General features: G+C 39.1%; 1 protein-coding gene across 1 annotated transcript in view; it reads left to right on the forward strand.

Annotated features, from left to right (window-relative positions):
- The window catches only part of DGKI (diacylglycerol kinase, iota), a gene marked incomplete at its 5' end in the record, with an annotated part of 105,992 nt that overhangs the window by 18,350 nt on the left and 69,618 nt on the right, over positions 1-18,024 (forward strand). Inside the window, one exon of the mRNA XM_010137915.1 lies at positions 1,955-2,154. Coding sequence (XP_010136217.1) covers positions 1,955-2,154 — 200 coding nt within the window. The remainder of the gene's footprint in view (positions 1-1,954; positions 2,155-18,024) is intronic.

Raw genomic sequence — 18,024 nt, forward strand, 5'->3', positions numbered from 1 at the left:
GAAAGAAAGTTCAACCAACAATTTCAATTTGTCAGTGCACTTTCTGTCAATGCTGCCCTTAAAGTGAACTGAAGCTGAGTTACCGTAAAAGCAATCTCACTGTAAATGCCCTCGTATCCTGCTGTCACAGTGGCTAAACACAGTGACAATCTCTTCAGAGGGTGCTTCAATGCAGTCAGAGAGTTGGTAGTTAACCCCATGTTAGCATTTATCTACCTAAGGCACTGCAGCCTGAACGTAGTGTGGCCAACAGAAGGCGTGTATCTGGGCTTTCTGGCAGATTTGTATAGGTCCTGCTTAAGTCTGCACTCAGGCCTTTGTTGCTGCCATGTCTTGTGTGGGCTTCACTAAAACTGACAAGGATAAGCCTGTTTTCACTAAACTCACACACTTGTTTGTGTGATCTAATCTCAGTGCATATAACTTTCTACGAACGCCCGTGATAATGGTGTTTTTTTCCTCAAAAAGAAATTGGATAAATCTAATCTTCCAAGTAAGCAAAAATAAAAGGTTGTCTTGATCAGCAATAATTTCTTTAGAAGCCTGTATGGGTTAAGGGGTTTTTTTTTGTTTGTTTGTTTGGTTGTTTTTTTTTTCCCCTCTCTTTTTTTGATGGACCTTTACTGTTAGGGAAATAACCCACACATAAGAAAAATTTTGTTTGTTAGCCTAGTAGATCTTGTGGAATGAACCTTTGTTACTTCACATCTGAAAATTTTCAGATAAGCTTTTGAAAACGTTGTCAAAAGTCTGTTCAGCATGTATGATCTGGCAGCCTTCCGTTGGAAGCTTTTTTGAGTTTGCGAGTAATGTGGCTCTGGCCACTCACAGTGGCTAGAGTGATCTCAAAAGCTACCGACAATTTTAGCTGGAACTAAATTTAAGAAGTAGGGCCCTTTGATCTTCTATTTCTATCTAAAGGAAACCTTGTTCAGAATTGAGGGCCTGCAAGTCTACTTTGGTTGTGAAGCTGAGGAACCATTTGCGGCTCTAGGCTTAATACAATCCCAGCTTGCTCTGTATATCTCCCAGATGTGCGTGGTCATATCCAAGAAAGTTTGCGAGACCAAGGAACAGAAGTAGTTTATAACTTCTGTTATTGATCGTATTATGAGTTGATCCATAATATTGACTTGTGTTTAGGCTGTTCTCTGTTTGTAGTACATTAATAGAGCAATTTTTTTCCTAGATCTGACAAATGAGAGTTAATAGCCATACTAATTAAAAGAATATATTTCTGCCCAAGCATGTATGCCTGGAACTTGAAGGATCTGCTCATTGCCTTTCTTGTTCCATTTCTTTGAAGTGAATTCTTGCACGTGGTATTTAATTGTTTTTAATAAGGTCCTTCTCCTTGCTCTTTTCAGCCTGTCTAGTCTTGAGGTTGAGTTGCTGTGTAAGCTTTCATAATAAGGATTTAAAATCTATCTAATGCGCGTTAAGGACTGCATTCTGTTCAGGAAGGGAAGATAATTTTTCTGTCTCACTGATGTACCTGATTAGGGTGGTTGTTCTAAAGAGCAAATAATTAGTAGCATTACTGTTAGTGTGAAAACAAACCAATCAACTAAACCAAATTGGAACCTTTAAGAACGAACACAGGTATTCATTTGTGCATGCACGCATGTGTGTATATATATATTTGTGTGTATATGTGTAATATGCTTGACATATACCAACGTGATGAAATGCAGTGTTAGATACCTGCTTGTTGCCCACCACTTTTCTTTATGAAATTTTAAGTACTGCTTTGCAATTTTTGTGTGAAAATACATTCATAAGCTTCGTTAGAATGCCTTACTCATAGAATACTGTGTAATGGATGTTGTCAGCCTAACTGCCTTCCACATTTAACTGCCTCAACTATCTGTTCTGAGGTGCCTTTTTTTTCTCTTTGCTGTTTGTTTATTTTTGTTTGTTTGGGTTTTTTGTGTTTTTTGTCTGTTTTTTGCAGGCTGCTCTCCAGGTGGGTGGTCACGGGGAGAGGTTGCACCAGTGCCGTGAGGTGACACTTTTAACATACAAGTCTATCCCCATGCAAGTGGATGGTGAACCATGTCGATTGGCTCCCTCACTCATTCGAATCTCCTTAAGGAATCAAGCCAATATGGTGCAGAAGAGCAAGAGGAGAACATCTATGCCTTTGCTGAATGAGTGAGTTGGATATGTGCATGTCCAATGGCAGGAGGCCTGTTCGGGGCAGCATATTCAGCCATGGATTTTGCATGTACTGGACTTGCAGCGCATTTTAAAAAAAAAAAGTGAAGAAATTCATAATTTCCGAACTCTCTTTCTACCATATTGTAAATACTTACCTGATTTTCTTTTATTCTTTTATCCTCTGGGTTACCCTCTGTCTTGCTTCTAGAAAGGTTTTGTATCTTTCATTTATTTATTTAGAGAGGTTCGTGCAGGCTTAGCAGCGTGTCTCTTGGCTTCTGACAATTCTGCATATGTACAGCATTTGCCCTTGAAGCTCTTTTTATTAATTTTCTTGACTTTATTGATCTCCTTTCTAAGCTCCATTGGAGGCCCTGTAACAAATTGTCACAATCAAGAAGGTCTCAGGACATCCTCTGGTCTCTGTTGTGGGAGTGTGCTGCTGGGCACTGTTTATGGAGAAGGACCGGAATGTCCAGAAAGGGCTGTTTGCTCTTTGTAGGGAATCCTTCTCCAGTATAAAAATCCAAATGAGAAATAAGCATTATAAGGATGAACAGAGAAAAGCTAAGATAATTGGAAACCAGAACATGTGGAGAAGAAAACAGAGATGACTAACATTCCTTTTCTTGATCAAACCTTATTTGTAAATACTGCAGACATATTTTAATAGAAAAATTCTAAATAGTCAAATTTTGACCTGTGAAAATGGACCTCCAATAAAATAATTCAGATTATTTTGTAGAGCTGATTATTTTACTTCTTATACAGGTCTTTATTGCTGATAAAATGAGTGACATAGTGCCTTTGCTGTTTTTCATCAAGTATTCTCAGAGTGAAGCAAACTAGTCTGTCCCTTATACAAAGATACTCAGCTAAAGGCCTAAAGTTATCAAGAACCCACATTTCTTTCAAACATTCATGCACTGAGGTTTTAATTTTTCTGGGGTGGTGTGTGTGTGTGGATTTTGCTGTTACAGCTGAAACGGTGAGGCAAAGTTTATGAAGAGATGTAATATCTTTCATTAGCCTAGCTCATTAAGCGGAAAAAACAGACAAGGTCTCAAGTACACCTTTTATCTTCAGGTATCTTAGAGGTTGTCTGTGTCTTTCAACTGTGTCATCTATCAGAGGACATTGCTTCACTTCAAACTTTGACTCCAGCCCTTTAGAGCTTCTCCACTGGTTGTCAATCTATTCATATAATCAAAGCCTCCCTGATTACTTTCAACATCATCCTGTTCAGTTTAGCACTCTGTGTTCTCTTACTGAGACTAATGCTTGAAGTTTTGGTAGAAGCTCATATCTGTAATGTGCAATTCCTCTTTGCTGGGAAAATACATACTCATCTCTCTTGACTAGTGAAGAATAGCAGATGCTTGCCTGTGGGCAGTGATGCCTGATTTCGTGCAACCACAACTCCTCAGTTGTTTGCCAAAGCCAGAATCGAGCAGAGAGCTATCCTGGCTCATCTTTTTCTACATTGAGGGAGGCTAATGCAAAGGTAATAAGAAAATTCCTGGTATTTCGATCTGATATTTAGCACAAGTTAGGTTTGGATTTTGAGATATGAATATAAACTGTGGTAGGGAAATACAGATTCATAGTATATGCCAGTTGTCAAGGGGATATTCCTTGTGGTTTAACTTGATTTAAATGTGCTACGGCAGACTGTTGCTGTTGGAGTACTTTGACTTGGCAGAGGTATTCGTTTACAGACCTGTGTTTTGGGAAGATACAAAATGATCTGTCAGGAACTCCAACATCATTCACATATCAGAAATGGTCTGCATATATATCTATATCTACATCTGTATCTACACATATTTGTCTGTGTTTATGTACTTTGCTCTCAAGTATTAAAAGGAGCGAGATGGAGGAAATGAATCTCCTGATGATAAAAAATAAATGGCTGTTAAAGGTTAAACTTTAGGAAGCATTTTAGCATTGTGAGAAGTTCATTCAATATGATGCTGGTCTGCAGTATTTCATAAGAGAGAAAATTTGCAATTAATTACATTTATCTACATTTCTTAACTTGATATCTGGAATCTCTCTCCCTATTCCATTGAAATCTCCCAGAAAGCCTTATGTTTGATTGAACACGATAGGTTGTTCTCTTGTGACAGTCATCTGAATGTTAGATGTGTGAGATAAGTAAGTGGGTCTGGAGCTATCCCTAATTGTTAGACAGCTATTCTTGAGCTCCTTGCCAGGCAAATGATTAAAAAATTATCTCGCATCACAGTAATGCAGAGTTGCTATTATTATCGGCTTTGATATTATAGCTAGATAAGCAGAGGAGCAGGAACACTCTTTGGAGTTTTTGCTACTTGAGTGTCATAAGTAGAAAAAGATTTAATTTGAAACAGTTTGGTTTTTTTTTTACCTTTTTCTCCTTTGTTCTGGAGTTTTAAGGAAAGGGTGTTCAAAGATGATAGTGATTTTGTTTGCCTTGTGGATGCACTTGAGTTTCCAGGCAATAACAGTATTTTAAAATAGAAGAGGTCTTATGTAATGTAGCTGAGTGAGAAGAACAGAGATTTCACACTTCTCTTGCTTGGTAGCAGGAGGAGTTTAGAAACATAGTTCTCTTCTGTTTGTTAAGAGTTGCCTGTCTCCCTTGTTGCAGCTGTTCCCCTTCAAAACCTGTAGATGCTCTGAGAGGACACTTGTATATGAGAAAAAGGGATCTGACCTAAAAAATTACCTGTTTTCTACCCCCACAATTTTCCCACTATTGTGCTTCCAGCACCTTCTAACTGCATGTGAACTGCCACATGTAATTCCACACAGTCCTTTAAGATAGAAACTCGAACATGTTGAGAGTCCTTGTTTTATCTTTTGCTGAATACTTTGCCTTTTTCAATGTGTGGGGAAAATTCAGCAGCACTTTTGACAGTGTAAAGGTTATTTTTTTTCCTAGTCTTTTAACAACAACAACAAAAAAGTTAACCATGGAATCAAATTAAGAACAAAAATCTAGTGTTTCTATGGAGCTACTTGAAATCAAGGACTTTCCTTCCCTGTTGACACAAGCAGCATGAAAATCTTCATCCAAGGTATTAGGGAATGAGTAAACATCCAAGCTATTAGGGAACAAGTAAATATAATGTGCTGCATTTTGTCATAGCTGGGCAAATTACTGGCAATTAATATTTTATTTCATTATTTCATCTTTCACTGCTGAATTGCCTACAAAAAACCATCTCATTATATTAACTGTACCAAATTATCCATGGTCTAGTTGCTGCAACTAGTGATCTCTCTTTTTTTTTTTTTTTTTTTTTACTGTTCATCCCAGAGTAATTTCTTTTTATACTTCCTCTTAGAAAGTTAAGCTGTTTTGATGTGACATACAGATTATATGAGCACTCTTGCATAGGTAAAGATGACCTGTTTATGATTTGTACTCTTCTGATAACTTTTAAAGTTTTGAGTTGAAGTATAGTGGAGGAAAGTCACTATTTGGTGAATACAGTTACAGTGCTTCTGATTTTTTTCTAATGGAGGCTGTCCAAACATAGAAGGCAAGCATGATTTCTTCCTCATCCTACAATGCATTGCTCTATAATGGAGAGTAACAATCCAATAAAGTGTTTCAAGCTAGAAGCAACTTTTTGGGTGCAGGAAATATACAGGATAAAGTGATGCTGTTCACACTTGGTTGTGGGTTGAAACAAGGCAGATAGTGGGGTTGTGGGGAAAACCAGGTGTGTTTCTTTTCTTCTAGTATGGTGGTTTGGTTTTTTGGTTTTTTTTTCCTGAGGAAAAGCAAATTTTTCCTACAGCCAGATCAGCAGAGTCAGTTTTTCTACAAAAGAGTGATTTATGTTCTTGTTCTCCTTCCCTTAAAAGGCTTGATGGAGAAGTTCTCATTCCTATTCTCCACTATTGATCATGGTAACATGTGAAAGCAACATCATATAGCTTGGTTTTCTGTGATCAAGCCAAGAATGTGGTCCTTGTGAGCTATAAGCAAAATGTATGGGGAATAAGAAGACAAGCTGTGATTCAATTTTTCCAGGAGTCGTTATCTAATTAGAAAATACAGTTTAGTATGTTGCTCAGTAAGTTTCAGCTAATGACTGCCTTCTGAACCTCAAAAGATGGTATTTTGCTTTCAGTGGCTTTTAGTTTGGGTTGAGGAAGAATGTCATGCATAATGGAAGAGAAAGAAGAGGGAAGAGATTAAAGATAAAACATATTCCATACACCTGAGAGAAACAAAGGGACCATTTGGGTATAAACACTAAAAGAGAGTCAGTCTTGGGTGTCACCATATATAAAATGCATGTTTCCCTAAGGTACATGAAAGAAGAATGGAGACAGCAATTTGTCTTTGTGGATACAAAATCTCCAGTAAGGGCATTCTTTCTCTTAAATGTTGACTAAAGTTGGCCAACCTTTGGAGATAATTCCATCCATTCTGATCTTGGCTTTGATGTCTGTTTGCATTTCTGGACTTGCTTCCAAATTCCGTTGCCTTGAAAATTTTCAGTGCCTGTGGAACAAATCCTGGGGCTCCTCATCTTCCTTGTATAGTCATGTGCCTAGCTTGTCGTTGATCCCCGCCCCACTCATGTCTTTAGAAAGCTCCTGTGTGCCGTGTAGCAGTGATTTTCTCCATTTGCATGGTTTCTGTTGCTCTTGGCTTCCTGGTATGAGCTTGGAGCTCTGCATGTCTTTTCATTCAACTTTCATGTGACACATTCCTTTTGTTTCTGTTTAAATGTTGTATGTCTCTTTCTATTTCATGCTTGTCTCCTTTCCCACACAATTTATGAATGTTTATTAGCATATCACTTAGCACAGATTTTTGTCCTCTTTTCCTCTTTCCCATCCCACCCCAACCCTCTCCTTTTCCTTGTCTGTTCACACTTTGTGCTGCCTTTCTCCTGGCCACTCATTTCCTGCTGCCTTATAGTATCCATAAAGTGCAGTCTGCTGACCTGAGGAGAGTATCAGCTCCCCCTGATTCCTTCACTGTGTGAGTATCTGGCTTTTTTCTACTTTCAAAGTTCCAAGTGTTTTGCTGTTACCCTGTGTGTCATTCAACCAGGATATGGGGTAGTAAAATGGAGTGACAAGTGGGAAACGGGAGCTCAGATGACAGCATGGCAGGCACGGGTCAGTGGCCTCATAAGCACAAGCACAGTTCCACAGTACCCAAGTAAGGTGAGCGGGGCATGCCTGGTGATGACAATCAGGTTCAGCCAAGACTCCAGTTCACCAGACAAATCCCTAACCACAGGCAAGTCTGAAGTTAAGTGCCAGGCTCTATCACTGGAAACAGTTGAGATGAGACCTTTCTGTCCTTCGGTTTTAAACAAACACTGAACAAACTCAACCATAAGCCTTATCTCCAGATAGAGCTGATCTCTCAGTCCTACTTCCAGATAGAGCCGATGAAAACAGGAAACTAGTCCTCCAGAGGAGAGGCATGACATTGTCTGCAGCTGCTTTGAAGATGGAGATACACTCCCACCTTGGCAATATTTTGTCAGTAACTCCACTGTACTGATTTGCTAGATAGTAGCTGAATCATTTTAAAGCCTAATTTTTTCTTTTTTAAATGTGGTGCATTGGCTCTTTAACACTTGTACCATTGTACGTTGATACCTTCTAATTCACCTCAGTTATGGAAACATGGCGTATTATGAAAACTTGTGCGTCCACAATTTAAAAAACCCAAACAAACGCAAAAAATCAAAACCACCCCCCAACTGAAAACACCACCCCAACCCAAACCCAGATTAATGCAATATACTAACTCAGGCAGTGTAGTTTTGTCTTCAGAAATGCTTTTTTACTATTCAGTGAAAAAAAAGACAGGTTTTACTTTGTGTTGATGCATTCCTTTTGTCTTCTTGATTTGCAACTCTTATGATGGACATCTTTTCAACAGGTTAGGACTATCAAAAATGAATTTGAAATACTTCTTGGAAAATAACATATTTCACAGTTACAAATCCATGTATTCAGAGCAGAAACTTGATTCCAAGAATGATTTTTGTTCTATCACACAAGAAAGTCAATGGTATATGCTAAAAGACATCTGCCAAAGCTTCTCTGTTTTAAAGACTGAGCACATGAAGTAGACAGTACATAAATGTTCAATAACCCGAGAGTTATTTGGGAAAACTTATTGAATAACCTTAAAAGCAAATTTCATCTTTGCAGAAAAGGACCTGGGAGTCCTGATGGACACCTAATTGACCACGAACCAGCAGTGTGCCCTTGTGGCAAAGAAGGCTGATGCCATATCCTGAGCCGTATTAGGAGTGTTGTCAGCAGATCAAGGGAGATGATCCTTACCCTCTACTAAGCACTAGTGAGGCTACACCTGGAGCACTGGGTCCAAATCTGGGCTTCCCAGTATGAGAGAGGCATGGAGCTACTGTTGAGGGTCTAGTGAAGGGTGATGAAGATGACTAAGGTGCATCCCTTCTATAATGAAAGGCTGAGAGAGAGCTGGTACTGTTCAACCTGGAGAAGAGAAGGCTCAAGTGGGATTTCATCAATGTCTATAGGTATCTCAAAGAAAGATATAAATCAGACAGAGGCAGGCTCTTTTCATCAGAACCCAGTGACAGGACAAGAGGCAATGAGCGCAAAGTGAAACACAGAAAGTTCTCTCTGAACATTAGGATAAATGTTTTTACTGTAAGGATGACTGAGCACTGGCACAGGTTGTCAAGAGAGGTTGTGGAATCTCCATCCTTAGAGATACTCAAAAGTTGCCTGGACATGGTCTTCTCTCTAGGTGGCCCTGCTCCTAGGGAGCAACTCCAGTAGGGAGCTGCACCAGATGGCCTCCAGAGATCTCTTCCAACCTCAGCCATCCTATGATTTTGAGAAATTTCAGAAAGCTGCAAGTTTCTCATTGTTATTTTGCAAACAAGGAAAAATTTCCAATTCAGTATGCCTTATCCCTGAATCGTATTTGCTGTACACTGCTGAGGAGCAGAAAGTAATGAAAACAACTTGTCTCACTGATTCTGTATCTAAGCAAGCCCCTAGAAAAACAGCTGAGATAAGCCTTACTGCTTACACAGAACATTAATTGTGGGCCTGGGAAAATGGGTATTATTTCCAAGCTGAGGAATATCCCTTGGAAATGACCTCCAAGTTCAGATATAATTCATTTGAATGTCCCATTTCATATCAGATGTCAAGATAAGGCAGAAACACAGAGACTTGTGAGCCCCAAACTAATTTATGAGACAAAGATTTTTTGTATCTTATAATCTGTAAAAATATATTAAACAAGCTGCTGCATGGTGGCTGCCAATTAATGTGTCTGACAAATTAAAAGAAGAACCCATGAGATACTAGGGAAATTTCAGTTGGATTATGGTGGCTTTGAGATTCAAATGTTTGTTTTGTTGAAAAACACAGAAAGAGCCTGAGTTCCAGTTAGTACTGAACAGCAGAGCAGATTCTGCTGAGACCTGGTGATGGATACAGCCTGGCTTAGATTAATTTCAAGTTTTCTGCAGTAAGATATGCATGACAATTTGGGGTAGCCAAAATTATTAGTCATATACGGGCTTTGTTGCAGAGACAGTAGAACTGCAGTGTGGTCCATTTCAAACGTTTATATAAGATGCATTGGTAAATACAAGTGGTGTGTGTATTTTTAATGGAGGCCCTTTTAAAAGAAGAGTGAAGACTTGTATTTTCCAGCTGGATTTTCAGAGGTGAGAAGGATGCACATGCAGGAGTACATTTGTGGTTGATGCAAAGGAGTTCTTAAAAAAAAAAAAAAAATTGCCATTTGAAGAATTAAACATAATTGATTTGCATATCTCCTACTGTCCTTTTTACAAGTAGAATAAGCACTGTGGTTATGTTGTGATTTTTTTAAATTATGAAATCTGCTTAAATGAAAATACAACTATCACTTTATTAGTAAACAGTACTCTTTTATAGAGTTTACAGAGTAATGATTGAAGCAGAGTATGCATATAAAACGTGTGCGAATATCAAAAAGGTAACAGGAAATAAATTTTTTCTTTTGGAGATCCAAATGCCAAACAGAATCCACTTTCTCAGTCAGGTTGAATATGGCTGTTGTCTATAGGAGGAGAGCCTAATAAAGAAGTCATACGGGAGACAAGTCATAAGGGAGAAAATGTTAGAGAGTCAGCTATTTTCCAAACGCATAGTTAAGGATGAAAATGCTTATTTTATATATATGTAAGTATATATGTATGTATCTTCTCCCTTTTCTCCATTACATGAGTTACAGGGAATTGAGCCTCTGTCAGTTTTTCCTGTTTAGCATGTGGGCTTCTGTTTGGTGGGATCATTGCTGTTGGAGAACCCACCGTGCTTGGAAGTGTAAAGTGCAAGAGAACTACAGCTAGCATGGGAAAGGAAAAGGAAAGTGAAGACCAGGATTTTACCTACACTTCAGCACGTGTTTATGTGTATGGGTCTAGCCTTTAAATGAAGCAAGTGCGAGGTAAGAAAGGGCAGAAGGGTTTAGTATAGTTGGGTTAGCCTGGCTTATCTGAGATACCACCAAATGGAAGGGAAAAAAAGTGTGGTGGAGCTTATATTTTTAGGGGTATTTTGTTAGGTAAAGAGCTTAGCAAGAGTTTTGCCTTAAAATAGCAGTGGACTTTTGTGAAGCACTGAAATTTGTCCATAAGAAGAGGCTGGATGATTCTGCTCTGTTGTGGCAGTTCTTACGTTTTAAGCAGATAAACGGTGACAAAATGCACACTTATTTTTAATGTATCATTTCAAGCTCTGCCAATGTTATCTCAAAAGTAAGGTAAATGTATTCTTCTCCTGTGGCTGCTGCTTTCCTTTTTCCAATTGTTTGAAACAATAGAACATTTAATTAATTTTGCATGTCTATTTCTTCTCTAGGAGATAAGTAATTCATTAACCTGTCTGCAAACATGCTCCAGAGGATCATGATTTTTTTTCTAAAGTTTATTTTTCACAGGAAAGTGCAGTAGAAGATTTCCTTTTCCTTTTCTTTTTACTGTATCATTAAAATCTGTATGTGTACAGACTGGTGTGGTCTGTATCCTGGAAGAGCTGTCAGGCATTTGTCACTGGATTCTGTAGAGTTGTTGGATTTTATTATTATTATTTCCTTTCTCTATGCAGACAAAAGCATAAGAAACGATTCACAGAGTTCATACGTAATTGATAGAGGGATTAGGGCATGTATAATTTAAAAGTCTGTCTTTCCATTTGAACCAACCTGGTGGTATGGCAGAGGTGATACCAGGTTGCTATGCAGGAGTGCCAAGCTTGGGCAGGAACCAAGCTCTTTTTGCCTGTTTTCTTTCCTGGATGGATGGAAGTAGGAGCATCTTTCTTAGAAAAATCAGTTGTGCCCCAAGTGAGTTGGCTGGCATCCTCTTGCCTGTTGCTGGATGATGAATAGGAGTGAGAGGGTGAAGTCATAGCTTCATCAAAAGCTGAGTATGTTTTCTTGGTGAATGGAAGTAGACAAGGTTCTGCTGGTGGTCACAGAACAAGTACGTGTGGTTTTGCTCCTGTGGGTTCAAACCACAAGTGGTGGAATGAAAGGGATTTTAAAACAAGCCCTTCTCATTTTTTCCTGTCAAAGTTCTGTGCTTTTAGGTTTTGGTTGTTTTGGTTTTGTTTTTCTTTGTGGGTGGTCGTGATGGTAACAGTTCTAGAATCCTAGTGAATGGTGTTAAAAATTACTTCACCTTTTTAACAGTTTATCTGATGTTGACTTTCCAAGACCTATCCCTGTAAACAGACAGATTTTGGTTCTGGCTTGTAACCTAGTGTACTATGGGATGGATATCTTCTCACAGAAGAGTAAACTTAAAAATTAAATTAACTATATATGTTAACAAATGTCTACAAGGTTTAAGAATTTCCAGAAAGCATGTACTTTTCCATACAGTAGGAATTTTTCAATATTTAGGTGATCTTCTGTGTTGTTGTGAAAAACCAAATGCTGTTTGTCTGATAAGTAATGCTGTTTCCTTGTACTGTTCAGGCATTTTACAGCTAAAAAAATGAAAGAAAATAATTTTCTATTACTGAAATTCCACAATTTTTTTTTCATCAGTGGAATAATTTTGAGAGGATTTCATAAGATCTGTGTAGAAGCTTTCAAAGCTTGTAACAAATAAAGAGTATGCCTTTTCTACAAGGCTCATTTGGATTGTTCTTTAAAAATGCCCTGAATGTGCACTTATAGTCCATGCTAATCAAAAGTTTATCAGATAAAACTCAGTATGGTAAACCAGCCTAACTGTGCTCCTGACTTGAGAAGACTGATATTTAGGTTTATGATTCAGTGAAGCCATAATAGCTAATCAACAGGAATGAACAGAATGTTTCAGTTGAAGTGAATCTGTATATATGGTCCCATGGGGCTCATGACCTTTAGGATGCAATTCTGTGGATTGGTGTGTTTGGGTAATGAGGTTCTTAATTAGATTCTTTAGGAAGTAATGGAATTCATTTATCTGTACTTTAAATTACTTTCCATTGACTATGTAATACACCATTTTGAAGAATAATAGGTGTAAGAAATTTAAATATTTTAGTTCGAATTGCAGTGCAGCAATCTCCCCAAATTTATTTATAAACTGTCTGCTGCTCTATCTGGAAAACATTTCTTACAGCTGAGCAAGTTGTTTTATACAGTGTTTAGAAATGTCCATTTCTATTAATACTGTGCTAATGTTTGCTTTCAGTGCCATTCATCACCCTATTATTAGCTTTTACATGGGTATGCTTACGTACTTAATCTTCATGGTTTCTGAATACTCTGAGTTTGTCTGAACAAGATAAATTGTGAGATTCATATAATAATACGGATTATTATTATAAAGTATCTGTGAAAACTACAGAAGTACTGATAGTGCAAGTGTATTGCTCAGCTGCATTAAATAGAGCTCTGCATGGAGCTCATGAGTTCTGTGAGTGAATGAGTTGGTTAATTGGGTGATGAAGACAATATCCCCTGGTGTCAACTGCCAGTCTTGATAGCACAAGGAATATTCACAGAGTGAATTTTAGGGCCAAACCTATATTGAGTAGGTAATAAAACTTAGTGAGACGTAATGCCAGCCAACAACTGTATTCTGACAGAGCAGAGTATTTGCAAAAAAGAAAAAATTTGTGAACAAACCCATCAAACTTCTGTCACAGAATGTTTTTTTTTGAGTATGTGTGTATATAAATACACATATTTATAATTGTGCGCATATATATATGCATGACATATATGCATACATATGTCACTTTGATGACAAATGGTGTCCCCCAGGAGTCTGTACTGCAATCATTGCTGTTCACTATTTTAATTGTTGACGTGGATCGAGAGCAGGATCGAGAGCACCCACAGAAAGTTTGCAGATGACACCAAGCTGAGGGTTGCAGCTGACATGCCTGAGAGATTGGATACCATCCAGAGGGACCTGGACAAGCTGGAGAAGTGAGCCCATATGAACTTCATGAGGTTTAACAAGGCCAAGTGTAGGGTCCTGCACCTGAGTTGGGGCAATCCCTGGTATCAGTACGGGCTGGGGGATGGAGGGATTGAGAGCAGCCCTGTGGAGAAGGACTTGGGGGTCCTGCTGGATGAAAGGCTGGACATGAGCCAGCAATGTGCTCTTGCAGCCCAGAAAGACAACCGTATCCTGGGGTGCATCAAAAGAAACATGGTCAGCAGGTTGAGGGAAATGATCCTACTGCTCAAGTCTGCTCTGGTAAAACCTCACCTGCAGTGCTGTGTCCAGCTCTGAGGTCCTCAGCAAAGGGAGGACCTGTTGTTGAGGAGGGCCACAATAATGATGAGTAGGCTGGAACACCTCTGCTGTGAGGACAGGCTGAGAGAGCTGGTGTTGTTCAGCCTGGAGAAGAGAAGCCTCCAGGGAGACATTATTGCAGCCTTTCAGTTCCTAAAGGGACTGACAAGAAAAATGGGGATAGTCTTTCTAGCAGGGCCTGCTGCAATAGGGCAAGGGGTAATGATTTTAAACTAAAACAGGGAAGATTTAGACTAGGCAAAAGGAAGAAATTTTTTACACTGAGAGTGGTGAAACAGGCATAGGTTGCCCAGAGAGGTGGTAAATGTCCCACTCCTGGAAACATTCCAGGTCAAGTTGGACAGGACTCTGGACAATCTGATCTAGTTGAAGATGTCCTTGCTCACTGCAGAGGGGCTGAACTATATGACCTTTAAAGGTCCCTTCCAACCCAAAGCATTCTGTGATTCTACGATGTGTACTTGAGTTATGAATATATTAGGCATAGGTTGCCCAGAGAGGTGGTAAATGTCCCACTCCTGGAAACATTCCAGGTCAAGTTGGACAGGACTCTGGACAATCTGATCTAGTTGAAGATGTCCTTGCTCACTGCAGAGGGGCTGAACTATATGACCTTTAAAGGTCCCTTCCAACCCAAAGCATTCTGTGATTCTACGATGTGTACTTGAGTTATGAATATATTACATGAGACCAGATTTAGCTAAGTACACAAAATCTCTACCCTGTAGAAAAGACCTCTTAGCATTCCTTTTCTGGTAATAGCTTATTTTCTACAGAAAGCTGCTGTTTCCAAAGTTACATTTTTATGGCTCAAATAGCTAAATTTTTCAAATGGAAGAAAGGCCAGTTCTGTTTTTCTCCAGTTGTATGTTTTAGCACACACAGCTTGTTTATGTAGTAGTAGTGCCCTATCCTTATAAAAAAGGAGATGAACAGGAGGGGGAAACAGGAGAACAGGAAACTCTGACACTTGCCATCTAATTGTCCTCCCACACTTGACCTGGAAAGGAACTATTTCTCCTCAAGCAATACCTTACATTCAAGATGGTGCACAGAAGCAAATTCGGAGATATACAGTGTGCTGATGTACCAAAAAATTACACTTTTTACAAAAGCATGGGAAGCATCCTCTTAGATATTGTCTGGTTAAAAAGTGCTTTTGGAGAGTGTGTGTGGGGCTGCTGGAGCAACAAAAATATTTTAGATTTGCTGTTGATTTTATATCTTCTTCCTCCTCCAGTTCCCAGCAAATTACTTCTTGCAAGCTTGCTTACTTTTCAGGTGAAAGGAATAATTTGAATGAAGAAGGTGATGCTGAAGATAGACTAGGTTGCCAGCAGCTTCAAGTCAGAAATAACATTTGTAAAGAGAAGATGCCCCTTTTTCTTTTTTTATGTGGCACTAGGCAGTGAGTCAGCATACCTACAGAAGTCAGTCTTCCCTTGGTGTTCACACCCTATCCTGTTTTCACAGAGAGGCAGGTGGCAACTAACCAAGAATTGGCAGATGTTGGCATGTGGCTTAACATGCCTCTACGTTTTTGCAGGTTGTCTTGAGCACTGAATATATAGGGTCAACATGACCATCCCTTCACCTTGACGTAAAAAGGCTCCAAACATACACTTGGAGAAGTTGTTCTACTTCTCCCTTTGTTTCCTCTCTCCCTTTTGTGAGATATCCAGATCACCCATTGTGATAATGTGTTTTGAAAAGAGTCTAGTTGTGTAGTAGGACATAAGTCTACTGCTAATTCATGGCTGCCAAGAAAGTTTACGCTTGAACTAGTGCTTAGAAAAGGAGAAGTAAAAAAACCCTACCATAACTGCTATTACAGAGCTTTCCTATTATTTTTATGCCAAATCAGTTGTTACAAGCAAAGCACTAATATCAGTAGTACTATCTTCCTTTTATTCTTCCTTTATCTTCCCAGAGAACTAAAAAGTCCTGGTCTAGATGATAATTTTAAGTCTTCGCAGATAGTACAAACTATTATTAGAATTATTTGTAATAATAACTTTTCACACAATCATCCAAATATTTTCTGGGATTCCATTTTCAGCTACAAATAAAAATCTTGGTGGGACTCTGGGGTGGGGAGAAAAGCTACGCAAAAAATAACTGTACTGCTATTGAAAATCAAACTGTTAACCTAAAGAAGGTAGCCTTCGGAAGGAATGGGTAGATGGCACTAGGAATAAGGGAATTTTGGGCTCAAGTCCTGTTGAATTCTTGCCTACATTAAAGATTAGATGAGTGAGCTTGGTTGCATTGCTCCTTCACGTTTTTTTTTCTTCCTTTCTTATCTAAACCAGGTACCATAGAAATAATTATCACTTCTGAAAACTCGAACATGATAGTTATGTATAAGTACTGAACAGAAAGTTTGAAACAGCAGCTTTAAATCACTTCTAATTCAATGATGATTGTTCTCAGTCAAAAAATAATTCATTAACTTTTTTTTTTTTTTAGCGATCCCAGGCTTGCTGGAGTTGTTTCACCTCAGCAACTGGAAGTGGAAACAATTGCATGACTGAGACAAACTCACAGGGAGATATGGAAGCTGGGGAGAGGGTTGTCTGCCCTGTCCCTAGTATTACCCACAACAGAGCATAGCTTGTCTCCAGTTGACTTTATCAGATACACTTCTGTCCTGTCATGTACTAAGAAACATGAGAAAGGTCACTGTGCAAAAGGAGAGGAAGTGAAATTGTGAGTGGGAAGTATTAAAAACCTTGTAGCCCTAGTAAATTCTACACAGACAGTGCGGAGCCTCAAAAATACGTAAACTAGTATCTCTTACAGTGAAGAACACCAGTAGGTTGCTGGGGGAGCCCAATTGGTGAGATGCAATGTCTGGTTGAAAGACAAGTATGTATCACTCAGATTATTTGCTGTGGAAGATCTAAAAGGACAAATCAAAGAGAAAAAAAGAGTTGGTGCTCTCCTATTAGGAGTTCTATCAGGAAGACACAAAGTTCCTGTACTAAACTGTTTTGCCTCTGTATGGAGAGCAGCACTGGGCACTGCAGCACAGGGTCACAGAGTAGAAGAAAAAGGTCTGAGCATCACACACAGATGAGCTCTGTAGTAAGGAAGAAATGGAAAAGAGCAGGTAGGGACGAGGCTATGGAGTGGTTCTGGTTTGGAGCGCACACTATTCCCTATGCTGGATTGAGTAATTCCCGCACAGGAGTATCAGCTTTTGGTCAAGTGGTTATTTTGAACTGGGGGTTGGAAAGCATACTTTTTATAGAGTTCCATGTCGGATTGCTGAAAGATTTCAACAAAACTACAGATTTGGCTCTGGTTTCAGGAGAAGCAAGAGTCTGAGACAGTTTTCTGGTTGGGTTTACACCAGGCTTAATTCAGTGCATAGCAAGGGTGGCTGTCTTTGTAGCGTGGTTGAGAGTCACGACAGGAATATGTAGTGGAATTCTCGTGCCTTCCCATCCCTTTTCCTCCCGCTGAATTCAAAGAAGTAGAGGTAATTCACAAGCAGTCCCTCCCTGATACCTACCAACAATCTCTAGATTGTCAACTGATCAGCTGGAAGACTGAGCTACCTTCATCTCAATGTGTGGGAAAAACTACACGGCTTTTTCCCATATTGTACGTAAAAGACTTCACTTTTCAGAGCTGCCAGCTGTCATTTTCATGAACCCTACTATGTGCAGTGAATTATTTCTTTTCTCCCCTCAAAAAGACTATGCAGTTGAATTCCTATGTTTTCTGACATACGTATTTTCTTATCTTTTCTTGGCTAAAAATAAAATTACCTGTGACTTTCATTCTTGGAACCTGCATTTTATAAGATTTGGAAGGGAACATAGCTCCTCAGACTATGTTCATTTCTCAGCCAGCAATGTAAGATTTAAACTTGTTTTGAAAAGAAAGGAAGAAAGAAAAATGTCAGACTCAGTACAATTATGTTCTTGTTCCATCTGCGCACCTTTGCTCTCCATTTACAGGTACTCATCTTCTCTGGGTTACTGAGGCAGCCGTAGAGGCTGCAGGGGAGGAGTGTTGTTCTGTAGAATGACATAATGGCACCTTAGTTAGGAAGCTGCCACCTGAAGCT

The sequence above is a fragment of the Buceros rhinoceros genome, unplaced genomic scaffold (genome assembly GCF_000710305.1).
Source record: "Buceros rhinoceros silvestris isolate BGI_N320 unplaced genomic scaffold, ASM71030v1 scaffold3946, whole genome shotgun sequence".
NCBI lineage: Eukaryota > Metazoa > Chordata > Aves > Bucerotiformes > Bucerotidae > Buceros > Buceros rhinoceros.